Genomic DNA, 20,307 nt, shown 5'->3' on the forward strand with positions numbered 1-20,307 from the left:
GCGGAAGGGATCGAGGTTGTAAACATCACCGGTAAATGGTCTGAGATACGCGTTGCTGCACATATTTCGTCCACAGATACAGACAGTCCAAACGATAATACTAAGTCCAAAGTGTGTCCTTTTTCGTGTGTTGGGCCAGCCACGGACTGAACGAGACCAAGAGAATCAAGGAGATTTAAAAAGTCCCTAACCAGAGGTTTGGACTCGCAACACACATGGACATTGAAGTCTCCGGAGATCAAAACACGATCATATTTCACCATGATCCCGGACAGAAAGTCAGAAAAGTCATTTATAAAATCCTTATTGCACTTTGGCGGACGATACACGACTGGGCAGAGTATAGGCGAGGCCGGGTTCAGTTCAAAAAGCTGCAACTCAAAGCTAGCATAGCTAGTTACAGGGTGAAGCAATCGGCATTGGAGGCTAGCTCTAAACACTGATGCTATGCCCCCACCATGGCCAGTGGCACGGGGGGAGCTGAAGAATGTACAGTCAGGAGGAAGAAGTTCAGACAACGGTGTATACTCGCCAGCGTGGACCCAGGTCTCCGTCAGAAACATAAAATCCAGTTCACGAGAGGTGAAGAAGTCGTTTAGCAGGAACGTTTTGTTTGCTATCGACCTAGCGTTTAGCAAAGCCATGCAAAGTTTTCGCTCCGGGCTTGCCGAAGGTGTAGTGCGTCTCAGCTGACGAAGATGTGCGTGTTGAACTCCGCGCGGGCCGGGAGCAGTCAGTCGGGCAGGAGGAGCTGCCAGCGGGCCCAGCAGAGTCCGCAGCTCCGGAAAAACAGGGCGAATCCACCGATCCCTCACATGGCGTGCAGCGGGAGGGCCATGACATCCGAGGCGTGGATAAGTCCCAGAAGAAGCCGTCAGGTATGCCTTAAGATGGACCAGTGCACCACCACGCTTTCCCAGTCGTCTAAAGCGCTTTCGGCGAGGCAGGATGCAGGGCAACCGGCGCAGGTAGGTGGGAATATTCGACAGTAGAGGGGGGGGGGACGATTTATGGTTGCCAGATGTAGGTTTGGGCAGCAATATCAACTCCAGTGAGGGTCTGAGGTGGAGGAGAGCTTGGCGATCGTAAACGAGCAGAGCAGAGACATTCTGACAAACATAAAACAAAAACAGGATAGCTAAAGGTAGAGAGCTGAGGGAGCGGCGACCCGACACAGGCACCATCTTGAATCATGTCAGAATCACCGAATTAAGAATCACTTAACATGAAGTAACATTAAGTAACCCAAAATGTTAAACAGTAAGAGTAGCAGTCATATTTCGTGAACCCTTTGAAGAGTACTGTCACCGGTGTGATCATTCTATAATACACAATTTAAGCCCGGGGGACAAATGCTAACGCTAACGCTAGCATCGGCGATTGGCGATCTTTTCTACTTCATGCTATCTGCACAAATGGTTGAAATGAAAAAGACCAGGCAGTTCAGAGAGAATCAAAGGAAGGCAGGCAGGCAGCTTTGCATGACATTCTTCAGGGCGTGTTTCATTGTGGTGATAGTGAGGGTCGTCAATCGTTTTGTTGACAAGACAGTAGTGATGGCCATCTTGGTGACGTGTGTTGTTGACCAGAGATGTAGTTCATTGAGCGTTTCACACAAACAAATGTGTTACTTCACAGTTTTACGACACATCTTTTTTTTTTGACTTGCAAAATTATCTTTTAAATTGACAAACATCATATGTGTAATTCGTGGAACAATTCAAACGGGATCGAAAGATAATCTTTCTCTCTCCATTGACTTCAATACATAATTTTTCCGAAATAAGGTCCCATGGAGGTCCACCGGAAGGGGAGGGACTTCGCCACACTATGCAAAACATGTTAAAGCTCGGAGCATCTGGAGGAGATAACATGAACACATTTCACATTTAATTCCACGGTGGAAGATGTTTTAATGAATAATAGTTTAATAAAACACAGAGTGTTCACTTGATTCCATCCTTTATCAGAAATCTAAACACTTTGAGGGAACGTGTTAATCTTTATGTCATGGAAGAAGTTTCCTTCATAATTCTCCTTTATTCTTCTTTCTAGTAGCATCCCTCGTAGCTAGATTATATTTTACCGATTTTAAAATCAGACAGAAAACCTGGAGCCCTGGTTCAGTGTCTTTGGACACTGCCATGTCTGCTGGTGACCTCTGGTGGGTAAATAGATACATGAGTGCAATGATGATATATGTTATACTGTATGTTAATGTTATTATGTTAGTGGAAGACTTTGAGTAAACTCACACACTGAAGGAGAGGGGAAGTCCTCATATCCCTTCAAAGCACAGGAATAACTGTCTGCTGAATCATATCTGAAGTCTGCATAAGAAGATGTGTCTTCCTTCACTTCCTGTCCGTTCTTAAACCAGATGTAGGAAGTTTGACCAGGTGAACATCTGCTGAGACACTGAAGGAGAGTAGACGATCCTGATCTGTTCACCTGCACCTGGAGATCTGAATAAAGCTAGAATTAACAAAACTGTCATTATGTTCATACATAAATATAAATCAAAACATTCACACTATTTGCAAGAAGTTGAAAATAAGAAATGAATTGTTATAACTCAGTTATTGTCATAAACCCTGTGTAAATGTTACCTGTAACAGACAGAGTGGTTCCAGGATTACCCCAGTATCCAGCTAGGTTTGTTTCAAACCTGAACCAGTACTTAGCTGAGTCGCTCTCTGTCAGGTTTCTGATTCTCAGAGTGCAGATGTTGTTTCCACAGAGATCCTCTACACGACCTGCATACTCTGAGACTGTGGTCAGATCTAACAATTCACCATCTTTCTTTTTAGTGAACCAGAATGTTTTCTCTAATGTGTTAACACGACCTTTCCATCTAGATGGGTATGTGTAGCTGCAGTTTATCTCCACTGTTGATCCTTTCACTGCACAGATCTCAGTAGAAGTGTAACTCACTCCCCAGCCACCCTGACCCTGAACCGCTGTAACACAGAGCACACCAGAAACTATAATCAAAGTTAATCTATAAATTGTTGAGAAATTGCCTGAACAATACTTTCAACAAAGAATGTAAAAATAAACCTTTTACAGACTTTACTGGATCGAGCAGAAACACACATGTGAATTCCTTAGGCACTTTAAAACCAATGATACTCTTTGACTTTGTTGTTTCTTAATCAAACCAGGTAGAACAGAAGTCTACACAAACAGGGTATGGTCAGTTTGACACAAGGTTGGAAAATGCCTTCATATAAATGAATAGTGAATGATTAGCGATGATATTAATTAGAATAGTGTGTGATTCTCTGAACAGTTCCCTCTCTGCTCGCTCTGTGGTCAGGATGCTGCTGAGGTAAGAGTGAACAATAACTCTAAATGCAGAGCACTGAGGTGTGAGCAGCTTCTGTCTGATATACAGATAAGAAAAAGAAGAAGACTGCTTTTAACTCAGAGTGTGGAAATATAACACTGAGGTCAGAGAGGAGAGAAGGAACTAGAAGGGTTTGGTGCAGAGGTATGATCCATAAGAGTTGAGTCAATATGTTAAGACTTAGAACAAGAATATCTCTCTAAATCACTTAAACTTAATAAAAACAGAGCTGGAGATTCTTTAAGTCGTCTTAAGAAAAAAACAAAGCAATGTTTTCACAGAGAGAGGATGGAACAGTTCTGCATACACTATGTTCTCATTTTAACGCTTGTTAAGGTGATAAGCAAACTGATGTTCTATGCAGATGATTGGAGCAAAGGACAGTGGCAACGCACGATAAGATCTTTAGAATATCCATCAAAAACACGAGTACATTTAAAATGTTCCTGCTAGGTTTGCCTTTTACACGAATCCATCCCACTTATTCCCACATGTGACCTGATTTAACAAGTCCCACATTTCCCAGAATCCCCTCTGTTCATGTGATGAATGTAAGTGTAGATGTACAGTACCTGACACAGAGAGCAGGAAGACGACTAATCCACTTGCTGCTGCAGTTAGACTCATAGCTGCTCCTCTCCTCTCTGTGAGACTATACAACATGTCAGATTAAATAATGTTCACAGGAGGTATACAGAATCATTACATCAAGAAACTGTTTCTACTCACAGTGAAGGAGGAACCATGTGTTCAAAGATGCCTTTCCTCTGTAGCCAATGAGCAGAAGACGGATATCAGGATGTTAAGAGACTAGATTTCCTTCCTCTTTAGATTATTAGTATGCATGATGAGCCAAATGCCAGTTAACACCCACTACACAATTAAGTCATGTTTTTAATTTAGTAATCTCAAAGAACCCACAAAACAAACAGAAAAAACAGAACTTAAAAACATGCATAACGACTCAAAGGACAAGACAGAGCTAGGCAGGCAGGAAAAACACAATGGTACCCGGTGAACAGAATCAAAAATCAAAAAGGAGGGAAAACACAGAGACAGGAAGCAGACACAGACATAAGACAGGGGGTGAACACTTCTGAAAATAAAACAGGAAAACAGACAGACCGTCACGAAGGGGGAAATAAGTGTTTTAGTTTGGGTGAACTGACCCTTTAAAGCAGACGGTGGAGGGAGCTCTCTGAGTGATGAAGCCTGAATGTGTCTCACTTAAAGTGGACCTATCATGCTATATTTGAATAATATAGTGTAGGACCATACCTATATAAGGCATATTTATACTTTTTTTTTTCAAAATACCAAACAGATCATGCATTTTAGCCATGCCTCATTTTGCTCAATTTGACAATTTCTAGCTCTGTTTTTGCAAGGGCTGATTCTGTGAGAACAGCACCACCTACTGGCCTGGCATATGTACTACAGCGTCTCCAGCGCTTTCGAACGGCAATGGCCGTGGCTGTCTCCTCCTGATTGGTGGATTTGGCCCAATAGCCGTAGCGCCACCGTCCTGGCGTCAGGACAGTGTTCAAATCTGGATCAGTTTTTATCAGATCCGTTGCAGCCCCTTTTTTAGAGATTTGGGTATGGAGGAAAATAGAGAGGGTTGTGTTTTCTGACACTTGGTGAGTTCTCTGGAACACCGGGGACACATATTCATTTAGAAAAGACGTACAAAAGTGCATTTTGCATGATAGGTCCCCTTTAAGATCCCCCACTAGAGGACAGTGAAACATCAGATACTGAACCAGGACCCTGAGACACATTCTAACATCCATCAGTGACTGTTTTGGCACATTTAAATGCATCTTTTGTTTTTAAAGATTAAATGAGTTAAACTTATTGCCATTTTAGTCTTTTAACATCTGAGGTAATTTACTGTATATTAGACTTACACTTCACACTTTGACTGATTGGAAAGCAACTCTTTAAAACGGGTTTCACTTGAATGTACATAGAACTTGAAATAGATGAGGGCAGAGAGAAAGAAAAACTGTATGGTGTATGAATAGAGGAGTGAAGGAAAAGGACACATTAAGGAATGAAAGGTCAAGGGATGAAAGGATGAATGGTTATGGGGTGGAAGGATTGAGGGATAAAGAGTCAGGGTGATGGAAGAGAAAGGGAGGGTGGTTTGTAAAATATGAATATCAGCATTTTTCCAAAGGCAAATCATTGAAATAGATTCTCAGTTGAAAACTCTGTCTGTGGATCTTCATATCAGAAACATCTCAGATCCTTATGAACACTGTGGCTCCTTTCCTTCCTATAGTGACACATCACCACATAGGGACAATATGGGAGATATACAAAGGCAACACTTATTACATTTTGTTTTTGTATTGCTAGCTAATAATGAAACATTATATACCGCAAAGTGAAACAGAAAACCTGAATCTGATCTTTTCCAAACACTCGTCCGATGGTCCTTCACTTGTTGTAGAGCTGGCTGTTGATTTATTCTGATTTGAATCTTACACAGTAACATCTAACAAGGTCTTCTAGTGAGCTTATGTTTCATGGTGTGAACATCTAAACTGTACATGGAGTGAAATGTGATGTTTTTAGGCTCTCTCTGTTTTGAATAGACTTAATTGGCTCTGTCAGCAGGACAGTTATTAACCAAGACACTGATGAGGATTTTTCAAAGTTATTTATTATGTGAAATAAAAAAAAACAATTTGACTAGACTTTTGTAATATCAACAACTCTGCAGTCTGCATATAACAAATAAGCATGTACACATAGTTGAAGCAGTAATATAGAGCACCTGACCACCGGCTGGTCTTAACGATAAATCATGTTTGACACCTCGACATGATTCACTTCAAGCTGCCAGCAGCTCATTCTCTAAGGCCCCGCTCACACGGGACCGTTTGCGTTTATGCACAGTATGCGTATTCAAAAAAGTCTTCCGTTCACATGCATTTGTTTCATTTAACGTGTCTGTTTAAACGAGGCCGCTGGAAACGCTGTAGTACATATGCTGGGACTGTAAGTGGCGCTGTAACTTCCGCCAAAATACACCAAAAGCCGCGAAGAAGAGCAGCCTGGAGCAGCCCCGCAGCAATGTTGCCATGGCTACCCTTCTGTTTAAGCCCTGAAACTGAAACTGAAACTGAAAGAAACTGAAAGAAACCGAATCTGTTGTTGCTGATGGTTGTGGTAGAGGAGCTGTATATTTTTGCACTAATATCTGTAGCATGGTCAGTAGCAGTAGCACTAGCAGTAGCTACTGACAGGAGGAAGTCAGTGTCTGTGGCGATTGCTGGTATTCAGCGGGATATAGTCATTTCCTCAGCATATGGATAAATGCAACGGGGAAGTTAACTGAAAGAAACCAAGAAGCACGTCTCTGTGGATATTGCATCGAGAGGACGGCTCAAAAAGAGAGATATTCTCTACAAACACCGGGTGAGATGCACCTTTGTCAATATAATGGATCAATGCATGAAATCTGACTCTGTTTATTTTGTTTAAGGAGTATATTGGGCGTTAACAATTCTGGTTTGCCTTTTATAATATTATTTCATTCAAGAACCCCTTGTGCGTTTAATTAACACAGCTATTTTTGATGGTTGCTACAGCAATGAGCAGGAGAGGTGCTATTTTTTTTTTTTTTCGCTATTTTTTCAGGAAATATTCGTATAGAGGTGATTACACGGACTCGGTTGACCCCCCAGAGCGTTTCGTTTGCAAATCTATCCACCTTGGGACCCGTTATCGTTTGTGGGGTCAGTTTCTATCGGCCTCGTGTAAATAATAGGGCTATACGCACGCGAAACTATGCAGATACAAGCAGTTTTCTCCTCGTGTAAACGGCGCCTAAAGCTACAAGCTGCTGCTACTGAAAACTGACAGTAAAAGCTTTAAGAGTTGAACGTGAATATATCCACTTCGCACACATCCTGCACAGCCTCGCTCTCCTCAGGGACATTTCAACGTCCTTCTTCTTTGTTTCCATCAGGTGAGCGTCTGAAGAAAATCACAGAAACTTTGTGTAAAGTTACAGCTGGAACTGTGACTCTAAATGTGGAGTGGGCCTGTTATATCTCTCACAGGCTCCGCCCTCTACTAATATAACAAGGGTTACAATACGTAACCCGGCGTTTTACCTGATGCAGGAGGCTCTAATCTGACTGGACTTCACACCAGGTCTTCCTGCTCCTCTCTGTCTTCTCTCTGTGCTGCAGTGTGTGAGTCGTTCTGATACTCAGGGATAGAGTCCAACTGATGAAGAGAGAGAAGATACAATTAGACCCTCATTCATGAAACCTGCATATACTTTAAGATTTTATAAAACATTGTTCATATTTTAAAGTTGACCCCAATTATTTCTTGGCTAAATTAATTACTGGTTTCAACTCAGGAAGTTGTCTTCAATCACAAGTTCTCTTCTCATTGCATTTATGAGCCACAGTATAGCTTTGACGAAGGGGTAATGTTGTCAATAGGTCCGCTCTCTCTCACCTCTATCTCTTCAGGTTCATGTGCTTCAGTGGTGGAGCGCAGAGCTTTCTTCTTCCTGGATTAAGGGCAAGAACAAATACAGATTTTATTTCATAACAGTAAACCAAAAGATGTTAGAAGGATGTGTGAAGTGATGAATTGATATGGTTGTACCTCGTCCAGAGACTCAGGAGAAACACAGGAACCAGCATCAAGACCCCCAGAGTCGTCCTGATGATATTCACTATCATTGGTGAACTCCCTTGAAACATGAACACATATGTGATACTTCTAACTACTAGATTGATCAATCACATTGTCAGTGTGATCCACCTCTGACACCATGGAGGTTCCTCCCTGGACACTGACATTTTGAATATGCTTGGGTTGCTTCAGATTACAAAGTGAATCAGGTCTGGTGAATGTAGAGAACTTACCTGTTCCAACACTCAGATGAAAGGTGGAGTTACTACGTCCTAACTTGTTCTGGGCTCCACAGGAATAACTCCCACTGTGTTCAGCTCTGAAGTCAGTGATGGTGAAGATCTGTCCTGAAGCTTTTGGAGAGTCTTCATCCTCCTTGTACCAGGTGTAGCTAGCTGCTGGGTTAGCATCACTGCTACAGGTCAGAGTCACTGAACTGCCCTCCTCTATCTCAGCAGAGGGACTCACTGACACAGAGGGGAGCTTTGGAGCATCTGGAAGAGAAAATTCATGTTAACATTTATATTTTTTTATGACACATGATTTACTATTTTATAATTTATTTGTAAACTATCCCTAGTCATCTATATTGTAATTTGATCAGGTGTCGAATCAAAGATTCCTGCTTATGGAGAAAGCCACTGAAATGGCTTAATCTTAATATTAATGGCTTCACAACTCATGCTTCTCTCTGTTAACTGGCTTTAATAGAGCATCTAAGTAAAATAAACTGTATAACATCAAACATTATCCCAATCCAATCCCAATCCATTGTATTTCTATAGCACATTTAAAACAACAGAGCTGAACAAAGTGCTGTGCATCAACAACTGTATAAAAACATAGCATACATACATAAAAAACAGACAGGACATGAAACAAATGTGAAACACGAGACAATGAAACCAGATCAGAAGCCACAGACTGAGAAACTCTCCTACATGACGTACAAACAATACAAAACACTAGTAAGATAAAAACCCAAATGTAAAAGCGTGTCACACCTGTTCTTTAAATGCCAGGGAAAAGAAGTGGGTTTTTAAACGAGATTTAAAAACAGGCTGAGTTGGAGCAAGTCTAACCTGGAGGGGCAAGTCTGACCTGGAGGGGCAAGTCTGACCTGGAGGGGCAAGTCTAACCTGGAGGGGCAAGTCTAACCTGGAGGGGCAAGTCTAACCTGGAGGGGCAAGTCTGACCTGGAGGGGCAAGTTTGACCTGGAGGGGCAAGTCTAACCTGGAGGGGCAAGTCTAACCTGGAGGGGCAAGTCTAACCTGGAGGGGCAAGTCTAACCTGGAGGGGCAATTTGTTCCATAACTTTGGAGCTGCAACAGCAAAGGTTCAACCTTGATTTAGGGACGACCAGAAGGAGTCTGTCAGCAGACCTCAGTGACCGTGTGGGTGTGTTTGGTTTTAAAAGATCTGCCAGGTACGCTGGGGCTAAACCGTTTAGGGCTTTGTATGCAAACAGTAACATTTTAAATCGTATTCTAAAACTGACTGGTAGCCAATGTAAAGAGGCGAGTACAGGCGTAATATGTTCACACCTGCCTGTCCTTGTAAGGAGGCGTGCAGCATCATTCTGGACCAGCTGTAGGCGAGACAGGGAAGCCTCGCTTACTCCAATGTACAGAGCATTGCAGTAATCCAGTTTAGTGGATATAAAACAATGTATTACTTTCTCAAAGTCATTAAAAGAAAGGAAAGGCTTGACCTTTGCTAAAAGTCTTAGCTGAAAGAAGCTGGATTTGACCACAGAATTGATCTGTTTGTCTAGTTTAAAATCACGATCAATCCGTACACCCAGGTTTGTGACAATGGGTTTCACATATGGGACAAGAGAATCCAGCACAGGCGGGGCATTGGGGCCACCACTGGGTCCACATATTATCACCTCAGTCTTTTTTTCATTGAATTTAAAAAAGTTTAAGGCCATCCAGGCTCTGATGTCCTGCAGACAGTCAGACAGACGTTGCTGAGGGTTTGGGTCATTTATTTTCAGGGGCATGTAGATTTGCGAGTCATCTGCATAAAAATGAAATGAGACGCCATATTTTTTTAATGATAGCGCCCAGTGGGAGCAGGTACAGGGAAAATAAAATCGGCTCAAGAATAGAGCCTTGGGGTATCCCGTACGGGAGAGGAGCAGAGGAAGCAGAGCATTAGATGCAGCAACAACGTTTTTATACTTCAAAATGTCATTAAAAAAGAACTGTACATATTTGTATTCATAACAAAGTAATGTCTGTATGTAACACTTAACATGTTGGGTTTATTGAAAGCTAAAGTGCTTGTAGGATACTTGTTTTTATCTTTATGGTTGTCTGTAATGTACTGTAGAAGACTCCGATGAGGTTATGTACAGTATGTCTTTAATGTCAGTTCATGTGTGTATGAGTAAACTCACACACTGCAGGAGAGGGGAAGTCTTCATGTCCTTTCAGAGCACAAGAGATGTTGTCTCTGGGCTGAAACCAGCCTTCATAAGAAGATGTATTCGTGGATGTGATTTTCTCTCCGTTCTTGAACCAGACGTAGTTCAGAGAACCAGCTGGACTGCAGCTGCTGTGACACTTCAGCTCTGCCTCGGTAGAATAGTTGTAGACCTTTGCTCTGATCACCTGCACCTGGAGAGCTGGACGTTAGAACAAGAAACAATAATAAGGCAAGGCAAGGCAAGTTTATTGATATAGCACCTTTCAATGAAGCAACAGAAAAAAATGATGATAAATAAATAGAGAAAAACAACAGTATCTATTCATCAAACATTCATTACACAAACTGATTGATCATTATCAACATTTAGAGTATTTTTAACTGTCCTGGTGTATTTACATCAGGGTGTGTTGATCAGTACCTGTGACAGTCAGAGTTGTTCCAGGTAAATCACTCCCCCATTCAAAGCTTGGTGTTTTGAATTTGAAGAGATACTGAGCTGAATCTGAGTCTCTCAGGTCAGAGGTCCTCAGAGTGAAGCGTCCTCTCTCTGTTTCAAGGATCTGAACACGACCTGCATACTGGGAGTCTTCACTAAGGTCCTCAGGTTGAGAGGGATTCTGTCTCTGATGACTACGCTCAGGTCTGAACCAGAATTTAGATTTAACATCATCTTCAAAGCTGCTGTACGTGCAGGAAATGTCCACTGATGATCCTTTTAAGGCGCAGATGCTTCTCTCAGTGTAAATCACTCTGTTGCAGGTTTGACCTCTGACACCTGAAAAATAAAAACATATTTGTATATGTGCATTTCCATCCTTCTTGTACCAGGTGTAGTTAGCTGCTGGGTTAGCATCACTGCTACAGGTCAGAGTCACTGAACTGCCCTCCTTTATCCCAGCAGAGGGACTCACTGACACAGAGGGAGGCTTTGGAGCATCTGGAGGAGAAGTGTTTAAAGTTATTCACATTAAAGGGTAGATATAATGGCAACTTGCAAATGTCCAGAGGCACAAAGCAGGAAACGTTTTTCACAAACACAATGCAAAACATGTTAAAGCTCGGAGCATCTGGAGGAGATAACATGAACACATTTCACATTTAATTCCACGGTGGAAGATGTTTTAATGAATAATAGTTTAATAAAACACAGAGTGTTCACTTGATTCCATCCTTTATCAGAAATCAAAACACTTTGAGGGAACGTGTTAATCTTTATGTCATGGAAGAAGTTTCCTTCATAATTCTCCTTTATTCTTCTTTCTAGTAGCATCCCTCGTAGCTAGATTATATTTTACCTATTTTAAAATCAGACAGAAAACCTAGAGCTCTGGTTCAGTGTCTTTGCACACTGCCATGTCTGCTGGTGACCTCTGGTGGGTAAATAGATACATGAGTGCAATGATGATATATGTTATACTGTATGTTAATGTTATTATGTTAGTGGAAGACTTTGAGTAAACTCACACACTGAAGGAGAGGGGAAGTCCTCATATCCCTTCAAAGCACAGGAATAACTGTCTGCTGAATCATATCTGAAGTCTGCATAAGAAGATGTGTCTTCCTTCACTTCCTGTCCGTTCTTAAACCAGATGTAGGAAGTTTGACCAGGTGAACATCTGCTGAGACACTGAAGGAGAGTAGACAATCCTGATCTGTTCTCCACCTGGAGATCTGAATAAAGCTAGAATTAACAAAACTGTCATTATGTTTGTACATAAATATAAATCAAAACATTCACACTATTTGCAAGAAGTTGAAATTAAGAAATGAATTGTTATAACTCAGTTATTGTCATAAACCCAGTGTAAATGTTACCTGTAACAGACAGAGTGGTTCCAGGAAAACCCCAGTGTGCATCTTGGTTTGTTATGATCCTTAAATGGTACTCAACTGAGTCGCTCTCTGTCAGGTTTCTGATTCTCAGAGTGCAGATGTTGTTTTCACAGAGATCCTCTACACGACCTGCATACTTTGAGACTGTGGTCAGATCTACAAATTCACCATCTTTCTTTTTAGTGAACCAGAATGTTTTCTGTACTGTGTTAACACGACCTTTCCATGTAGATGGGTATGTGTAGCTGCATCTTATCTCCACTGTTGATCCTTTCACTGCACAGATCTTAGTAGAAGTGTAATTCACTCCCCAGCCACGCTGACCCTGAACCGCTGTAACACAGAGCACACCAGAAACTATAATCAAAGTTAATCTATAAATTGTTGAGAAATTGCCGTACAGTACTTTCAACAAAGAATGTAAAAATAAACCTTTTACAAACTTTACTGGGATAGAGCAGAAACACACATTTGAATTCCTTATTAGGCACAATTGGAAAAAGCCTTCATATAAATGAACAGTGAATGATTAGCGATCACATTAATTAGAATAGTGTGTGATTCTCTGTCCAGTTCCCTCTCTGCTCGCTCTGTGGTCAGGATGCTGCTGAGGTAAGTGTGAACAATAACTATGAATGCAGAGCACTGAGGTGTGAGCAGCTTCTGTCTGATATACAGATAAGAAAAAGAAGAAGACTGCTGTAACTCAGGGTGTGGAAATATAACACTGAGGTCAGAGAGGAGAGAAGGAACTAGAAGGGTTTGGTGCAGAGGTATGATCCATAAGAGTTGAGTCGATATGTTAAGACTTAGAATAAGAATATCTCTCTAAATCACTTAAACTTAATAAAAACAGAGTTTTAAGTCGTCTTAAGAAAAAAACTAAGCAAAAAGTTTTCACAGAGAGAGGATGGAACAGTTATGCATACACTATATTCTCATTTTAACGCTTGTAAAAGTGATAAGCAAACTGATATTTGATCCAGATGATTGGAGCAAAGGACAGTGGCAACGCACGATAAGTTCTTCAGAATATCCATCAAACAAACTAGTAACGTCTTTGAGTTTCTACAATTCTACACACAAATACATTTAAAATGTTTCTGCTAGGTTTGCCTTTTACACAAATCCATCCCACTTATTCCCACATGTGACCTGATTTAACAAGTCCCACATTTCCCAGAATCCCCTCTGTTCATGTGATGAATGTAAGTGTAGATGTACAGTACCTGACACAGAGAGCAGGAAGACGACTAATCCACTCGCTGCTGCAGTTAGACTCATAGCTGCTCCTCTCCTCTCTGAGAGACTATAAAACATGTCAGATTAAATAATGTTCACAGGAGGTATACAGAATCATTACATCAATAAACTGTTTCTACTCACAGTGAAGGAGGAACCATGTGTTCAAAGATGCCGTCTCTGTCGTCAATGAGCAGAAGACGGATATCAGGCTGTTAAGAGACTAGATTTCCTTCCTCTTTAGATTATTAGTATGCATGATGAGCCAAATGCCAGTTAACACCCACTACACAATTAAGTCATGTTTTTAATTTAGTAATCTCAAAGAACCTACAAAACAAACAGAACTTAAAAACATGCATAACGACTCAAAGGACAAGACAGAGCTAGGCAGGCAGGAAAAACACAATGGTACCCGGTGAACAGAATCAAAAATCAAAAAGGAGGGAAAACACAGAGACAGGAAGCAGACACAGACATAAGACAGGGGGTGAACACTTCTGAAAATAAAACAGGAAAACAGACAGACCGTCACAAAGGGGGAAATAAGTGTTTTAGTTTGGGTGAACTGACCCTTTAAAGCAGACGGTGGAGGGAGCTCTCTGAGTGATGAAGCCTGAATGTGTGTCACTTAAGATCCTCCACTAGAGGACAGTGAAACATCAGATACTGAACCAGGACCCTGAGACACATTCTAACATCCATCAGTGACTGTTTTGGCACATTTAAATGCCTCTTTTGTTTTTAAAGATTAAATGAGTTAAACTTATTGCCATTTTAGTCTTTTAACATCTGAGGTAATTCACTGTATATTAGACTTACACTTCACACTTTGACTGATTGGAAAGCAACTCTTTAAAACGGGTTTCACTTGAAAGTACAGATGGAGCATCTTATTTCAGACTCCAGCTTACTGCTTCCTGCCTACTACCTGCCAGCTACCTGCCAGCTACCTGCCAAAGACCAGCATCTGGGAATGTTAAGCCCTCCCACTATTTTCCAAGAGGGCGTTGCCAGATTTTCAATTTCAGGATTTAACCAGGAGATGGCGCTTCCTTCACAAAAACAGGAAGACAACTTTCATGGACTTTCAGTTTTGTTTAGAAGAGCATTTGAACACATCAATATTTTAGATCAAATAAAGTATATCTAATCTTGTAATTCAATAATATATAGTCTTTATATATTAAATAACTATGGCCAAACTAAAACTTAGTTTTTCAAAAGAGAAAATGCAGATATTATATAAAAAACTAAAGTTAAAATCTTGTTTTTAATGCCCCAAGAGCAATAAAAACACTTGGTAAAAAAATACAAGCTGTAAAAATACTTATATATATTTAATACTAATAACATAATGATTAATTTCAGATGATAATACTTTTCAGTGTCTGTCTCATGCAGCAGCTGACCCGGCCGACAGTAAAAATAAACATTTATAACTAGTTTAGGTTGTTTGAGAGGTAATTCAAATAGCTAAGGGTGATGATCTGACTTGAAGTGTGTGTTTTTGCTCCTAATTAAATGTGTACAAGATGTGAAGTCAACAGGTATTCACTCAGAGGGGGGTACTGTAGCTACTATTTATTTTCTAATGCATATAGGCTCAGTCAAGAATTTGAATGGGATGGGGAGACGTGTGTGATTAAAAATGAGTGTCCAAACTATGGCCAAACTAAGACTTAGTTTTTCAAAAGAGAAAATGCAAATATTATATAAAAAACTAAAGTTAAAATCTTGTTTTTAATGCCCCAAGAGCAATAAAAACACTTGGTAAAAAAATCCTGAGTGAGGCTTTCATAAATTGCATTTAGCTGACGCTTTTATCCAAAGCGACTTACTATTTAATAAATGATAAATGATTATTCATAACAAATATGAGTGATGTGTGATTATTATTCATGCTATATACTGATATAGGGCTAAGTAAGCAGTCAATCCTGCAAATTAACCCTTAGTTGTTCAATATATTTATTCAGACAATGTGAGTAGAAATACAGAAAGGTGCGACGGGGTGGGGGGGGGGAGAGAGTTAGACGCTCGTGAATTGTCAACGTGGGGGGGGGTGTTGTCGGCCGTAAGCGAACCGGGCCGTTGGCGTCCGGCCGTTCTGTGATTCTGACTGCACGTTGCTGACACACAGCGCTGCAAACTCTCTGCACAGAGGAGCCGCGGAGGAAGAGACACACGTTCACCAAGCCGAAAATCCGGTCACAGTGATCTGCTATTTTAAAGTAAATTCAACACATATCGACCCTAAATATAGCATATATAAAGCAATGCTTTTTGCTCCCAAGTCAGCGTCCTCCTCTTGCCTCTCCATTGACACCCTTGATGGCGTTTCTGTTGAGTTTGTTGATACCTACAAATATCTGGGCTTTTGGTTGGACAGTAATCTGAACTTTAAACACCATATTGAAGTTTTAACAAAGAAATTGAAATTCACTCTTGGCTTCCTTTACAGACTTAAATGTTGTTTTTCAATTTCATCTCGTAAAAGGTTGGTCTCTGGCTTATTCCTGTCCCAGCTGGACTACGGTGATACAACAGGTATTCACTCAGAGGGGGGTAGGTACTAAATGCCACCCATTTACATGTAGGCAAACAAAGTCAAAAATCAACATACAGTAGGGGGGTGGGGGATGGTGAACGGTATGTGGGACACTGAAAAGTCTATGTTAAAAAGCCTCAGTCACCTTAATTCATGTAATAAAAACATCTCAGGTCAGTAACACTGAAAGCTAAATGTGCAATACCATGTTCAGCTATGTTACTATTTATAATGTTATTGTTGTTACAACAGAAGATGTTTTTCTTTATATTGAAGTTAAATGCATCAATCTGGTGCACTTTGAGGTCAAAATTAAGAGATTTATGGATACCGCTGGAAAAAGCTGCAGTACATATGCCGAGCCTGTACGTAGCGCTGTAACTTCCTCCACAAAAGCAGCCTTCTGTTTATTCAACGTGGTGGGGGCCGAGGGAACCGGGCAGAGTTTTTCGCCGGTCAACGTGTGTGAAAGTTTAAATCTTCCTTATTGAGCTTTAAAACAAATGAATAACGACTATATATAATAATAAAATAAACACCGGCTGTTGTTATGCCTGCTGTAACGTTAAATTACTCCGTTCTCCGCTTGTAATTATGCCGTTACAAGCTTGACTGCCTCACAGTTCTCTGATGTTTTTAATGCTTCTCCGATCTGTAAATTAGATGTGAACTGTGCTTTTAATGCTGATGAGCTTATCTCCATGTTTGACTCGACATGCACACTAATACTGGATTCTGTTGCTCCTTTTACGCTTAGACGCACCAAAGTTCTATCAGAGCCGTGGCTCAATGACTGTACTCGTGCTCTCAGACGCGCTTGCAGACGTGCAGAGAGAAAATGGAAAAAGGATAAACTCCATGTCTCCCTAGAAATCCTTCGTGCTTGCCTTTCTGACTACCAGACGGCAGTCAAAGCAGCCAAAACAGAGCACATTTCTCTGTTCATCTCCAAAAACAGCCATAAACCTCAGGTTCTTTTTAATGTCCTCAACTCTATCATTAATCCCTGTGATGTTTCTTCTATTGTCCCATCGACTACTCTCTGTGATAAGTTTCTTACATTTTTTATTGAAAAAGTATCTGCTCTTAGGCTAGCCCACACTAGTGCTACCCCAGATCCTGCTCCTTTTCTGTGCCCTGCTGTCCTCGACCACTTTGAGCCTGTATCCCTCTCTTCTCTCTCGGATGTAGTCAAGCACCTGCGGCCGACAAACTGCACCTCAGACAGCATTCCCTCTCGCCTTCTCAGAGATGTTTTTGATTCAGTTGGAGCAAGTATTTTATTACTTTTAAACACCTCTCTTAGCTCAGGATGTGTCCCACTGCCTTCAAACATGCCGTGGTTAAGCCACTACTTAAAAAGAAAAATCTCGACCCCTCCATTCTCGCAAATTTTAAGCCCCTCTTACCTGTGGGGTTCCCCAAGGCTCGATTCTGGGCCCCATCCTGTACATACTGCCCCTAGGTTCAATTCTCACAAAACATAATATTCTCTTCCACTGCTACGCCGACGATGTACAGATATATCTGCCTCTCAAAGCAAATGTCAAACACTCACTACAGCAGTTGATGGACTGCTTAACAGAGATAAAATCCTGGCTGAGCAAAAACGTTCTCAACCTCAACGAGAGCAAGACTGAGGTCATCTTTTTTGGACCCCAACCTCCAGCCTCTCCGGTTGATATTGTGGGCTCTCTCAAAAAAAACATCCTCCCCTCGGTCATGAACCTTGGAGTGACCTTCACTAGCACTTTTAAATTCGACAAGCAGGTCAGCACCGTAGTCAAAACCTGCTTTTTAAAAATAAGACTATTGGCCAAAACCAAGTCGTATTTATCTTTTAATGACTTAGAAAGGGTTATTAACGCCTTTGTTACCTCAAGACTGGACTATTGCAACGCTCTGTATGTGGGTATGGACCAGGCCTCAATTAAACGCCTGCAGCTAGTCCAAAACGCAGCTGCACATTTGCTGACTGGCCACAAAAAGCGTGACCACATCACCCCAATTCTGGCCTCACTGCACTGGCTTCCAGTTCGGTTCAGAATTGATTTTAAAATCCTTTTATTTGTTTTTAAAGCACTAAATGGGCTGGCTCCGGCCTATATAGCAGAACTGCTCCAGCACTACACCCCAGCCACAGCTTTAAAGTCTGCTGACCAGCTGCTGCTGGTAGTGCCCAAGACCAGGCTTAAAACCCGAGGGCACCGAGCCTTCGCAGCAGCTGGCCCTAGGCTCTGGAACACTCTGCCCCTCCATGTGAGGTCGGCCCAGACCCTAGGGGTTTTTAAATCTACACTAAAAACACACTTCTTCTCTCTGGCCTTCTAGTTAGAGCGGAGTACGACTCCTGACTTTTCCTTGTGTTTTATTTTTATTTTTTATATATATCTGTTGTAATTTATTGTCTTTTATTGTGATTGTAGTAATGTGTTTTTATTACATGTACAGCACTTTGGCTCGACCAAAAATCGCTTTTAAATGTGCTTTATAAATAAAACTTGATTTGATTTGATTTGATTCAAAGTTGTATTTATCATCTAAATTTGCCGAAACAAGTTTAATATTCTGAAAGCCAAGACTTTGTTTATTTGAAATCAGATGAAAACAAACTGTAACGGTCCCTGCCGTGTTATCTATGATTACTATATGCCTTACTGTACATTCATAATTTCAGCCGGAGGGAGGGGGGCGGCGCTGTGGAAGAGCAGATTGCGAGTGAGAGGTGCCTGTCATCTTCCCTTTACAAGCTTCACAAATGTATTTATCGTGTGATTTTGGAAATAAAAGTTTCATATTCTGAAAGCCAAGACTTTGTTTATATATTATACGTGGGTAGCTATGACGTCAGAAGGAGTTACCGTAAATGAGAGCTGCCGTAAAAGTGTTTCTAGGATTTCTAAACAAACTATTACAGCTGTTATAAAGCATTAAATAAAAAGTCATGAAAGAGATAAGGAGGAGAAAAGGTTTAAGGAAGTAAGCAATGAATACAGAATGTCGAAATCCTCTGTTTCACGCGATGTCGAACATTGAAGACAGAGGACGGCGGTCCTCCAATCTACACAGCGGGAGAAAGAAGATCATAAAGCAGATCGGAGGAGACATCACGATCTTTCCCACATTAGTGCAATTCACCTATACTTAACCCCAAATAAAAGAACCCAATAAAAACAGTTGTTAAATAATAGTGAAGTCACGTTGTAATAATAACTCATCTCTCGGTTTGAGTGTTCTTTTTCTGCTTTTCTGACTATTTCTCATTGTGGGGAAAAATAACACCCAGGGATCCTGATCGTTTTAATGAGGTTGAATACAGAATATTCATATTTGTCAGTGATTTCATGTCAATTCGGCGAACATAAACATAAATGATCGTGGTGAAGATGATGATTAAATTAGGATTAAAAATCGGGAGAGCCGGCTGCATTTCCTCTCGTTCGTTTTTTTCGACTAAACAACATTATTTTGTTAAATAACAACATGGTGATGTTTTGTAAATGATTACATGTCTTATTTAGCACAGACTATGATCCTATCCGTGACATATGGATCTTAACAAAGATCCGCTATACATTAGTACCAGACATACTGTACATCCAGCTTACTGTATCGAAGTTGATTTCACATGAGCTCCAGTGTGGAACGCCACTGCACCCCCTGGTGGATCAATGATCCATTGCAGCTGGCTTCACAATAATTAAATGTATTTATCACGGGGGCGGTCTCAAGTCAGACTGGGGGCCGGCTCTTCATCACGAACCTTTCACGGGCCGATCACGGACCGTGCACGAGCCAACCACGACCCTCGCGTTTCAAACTGTCCTAAATAAGACGCTCCATCTGTACGTAGAACTTGAAATAGATGAGGGGAGACAGAAAGAAAAACTGTATGGTGTATGAATAGAGGAGTGAAGGAAAAGGACACATTAAGGAATGAAAGGTCAAGGGATGAAAGGATGAATGGTTATGGGGTGGAAGGATTGAGGGATAAAGGGTCAGGGTGATGGAAGAGAAAGGGAGGGTGGTTTGTAAAATATGAATATCAGCATTTTTCCAAAGGCAAATCATTGAAATAGATTCTCAGTTGAAAACTCTGTCTGTGGATCTTCATATCAGAAACATCTCAGATCCTTATGAACACTGTGGCTCCTTTCCTTCCTATAGTGACACATCACCACATAGGGACAATATGGGAGATATACAAAGGCAACACTTATTACATTT

At 41.1% G+C, this 20,307-nt stretch overlaps 2 protein-coding genes across 2 annotated transcripts; both read right to left on the reverse strand.

The window, feature by feature from the left end:
* Positions 1 to 2,121: 2,121 nt before the first annotated feature.
* Positions 2,122 to 4,118, reverse strand: LOC117496544. The gene is made up of 4 exons (XM_034148247.1): positions 4,079 to 4,118; positions 3,922 to 4,001; positions 2,610 to 2,960; positions 2,122 to 2,465 (listed from the first exon to the last, which is right to left on the reverse strand). The coding sequence occupies exons 1-4, from the start codon at positions 4,093 to 4,095 to the stop codon at positions 2,224 to 2,226; spliced, it is 690 nt and encodes a 229-aa protein (XP_034004138.1). The 5' UTR covers positions 4,096 to 4,118; the 3' UTR covers positions 2,122 to 2,223.
* A 3,007-nt stretch (positions 4,119 to 7,125) lies between these two features.
* On the reverse strand, positions 7,126 to 13,700 carry LOC117496541 (B-cell receptor CD22-like). Its single transcript, XM_034148243.1, has 11 exons — positions 13,674 to 13,700; positions 13,517 to 13,596; positions 12,270 to 12,620; positions 11,919 to 12,125; positions 10,873 to 11,229; positions 10,423 to 10,650; positions 8,251 to 8,511; positions 7,988 to 8,075; positions 7,835 to 7,889; positions 7,480 to 7,594; positions 7,126 to 7,339 (listed from the first exon to the last, which is right to left on the reverse strand). Exons 1-10 carry the CDS (start codon positions 13,688 to 13,690, stop codon positions 7,511 to 7,513), a joined length of 1,728 nt encoding a protein of 575 aa, XP_034004134.1. The 5' UTR covers positions 13,691 to 13,700; the 3' UTR covers positions 7,126 to 7,339; positions 7,480 to 7,510.
* Positions 13,701 to 20,307: the final 6,607 nt, after the last annotated feature.

This window comes from Trematomus bernacchii, unplaced genomic scaffold (genome assembly GCF_902827165.1).
Source record: "Trematomus bernacchii unplaced genomic scaffold, fTreBer1.1, whole genome shotgun sequence".
Lineage (NCBI taxonomy): Eukaryota > Metazoa > Chordata > Actinopteri > Perciformes > Nototheniidae > Trematomus > Trematomus bernacchii.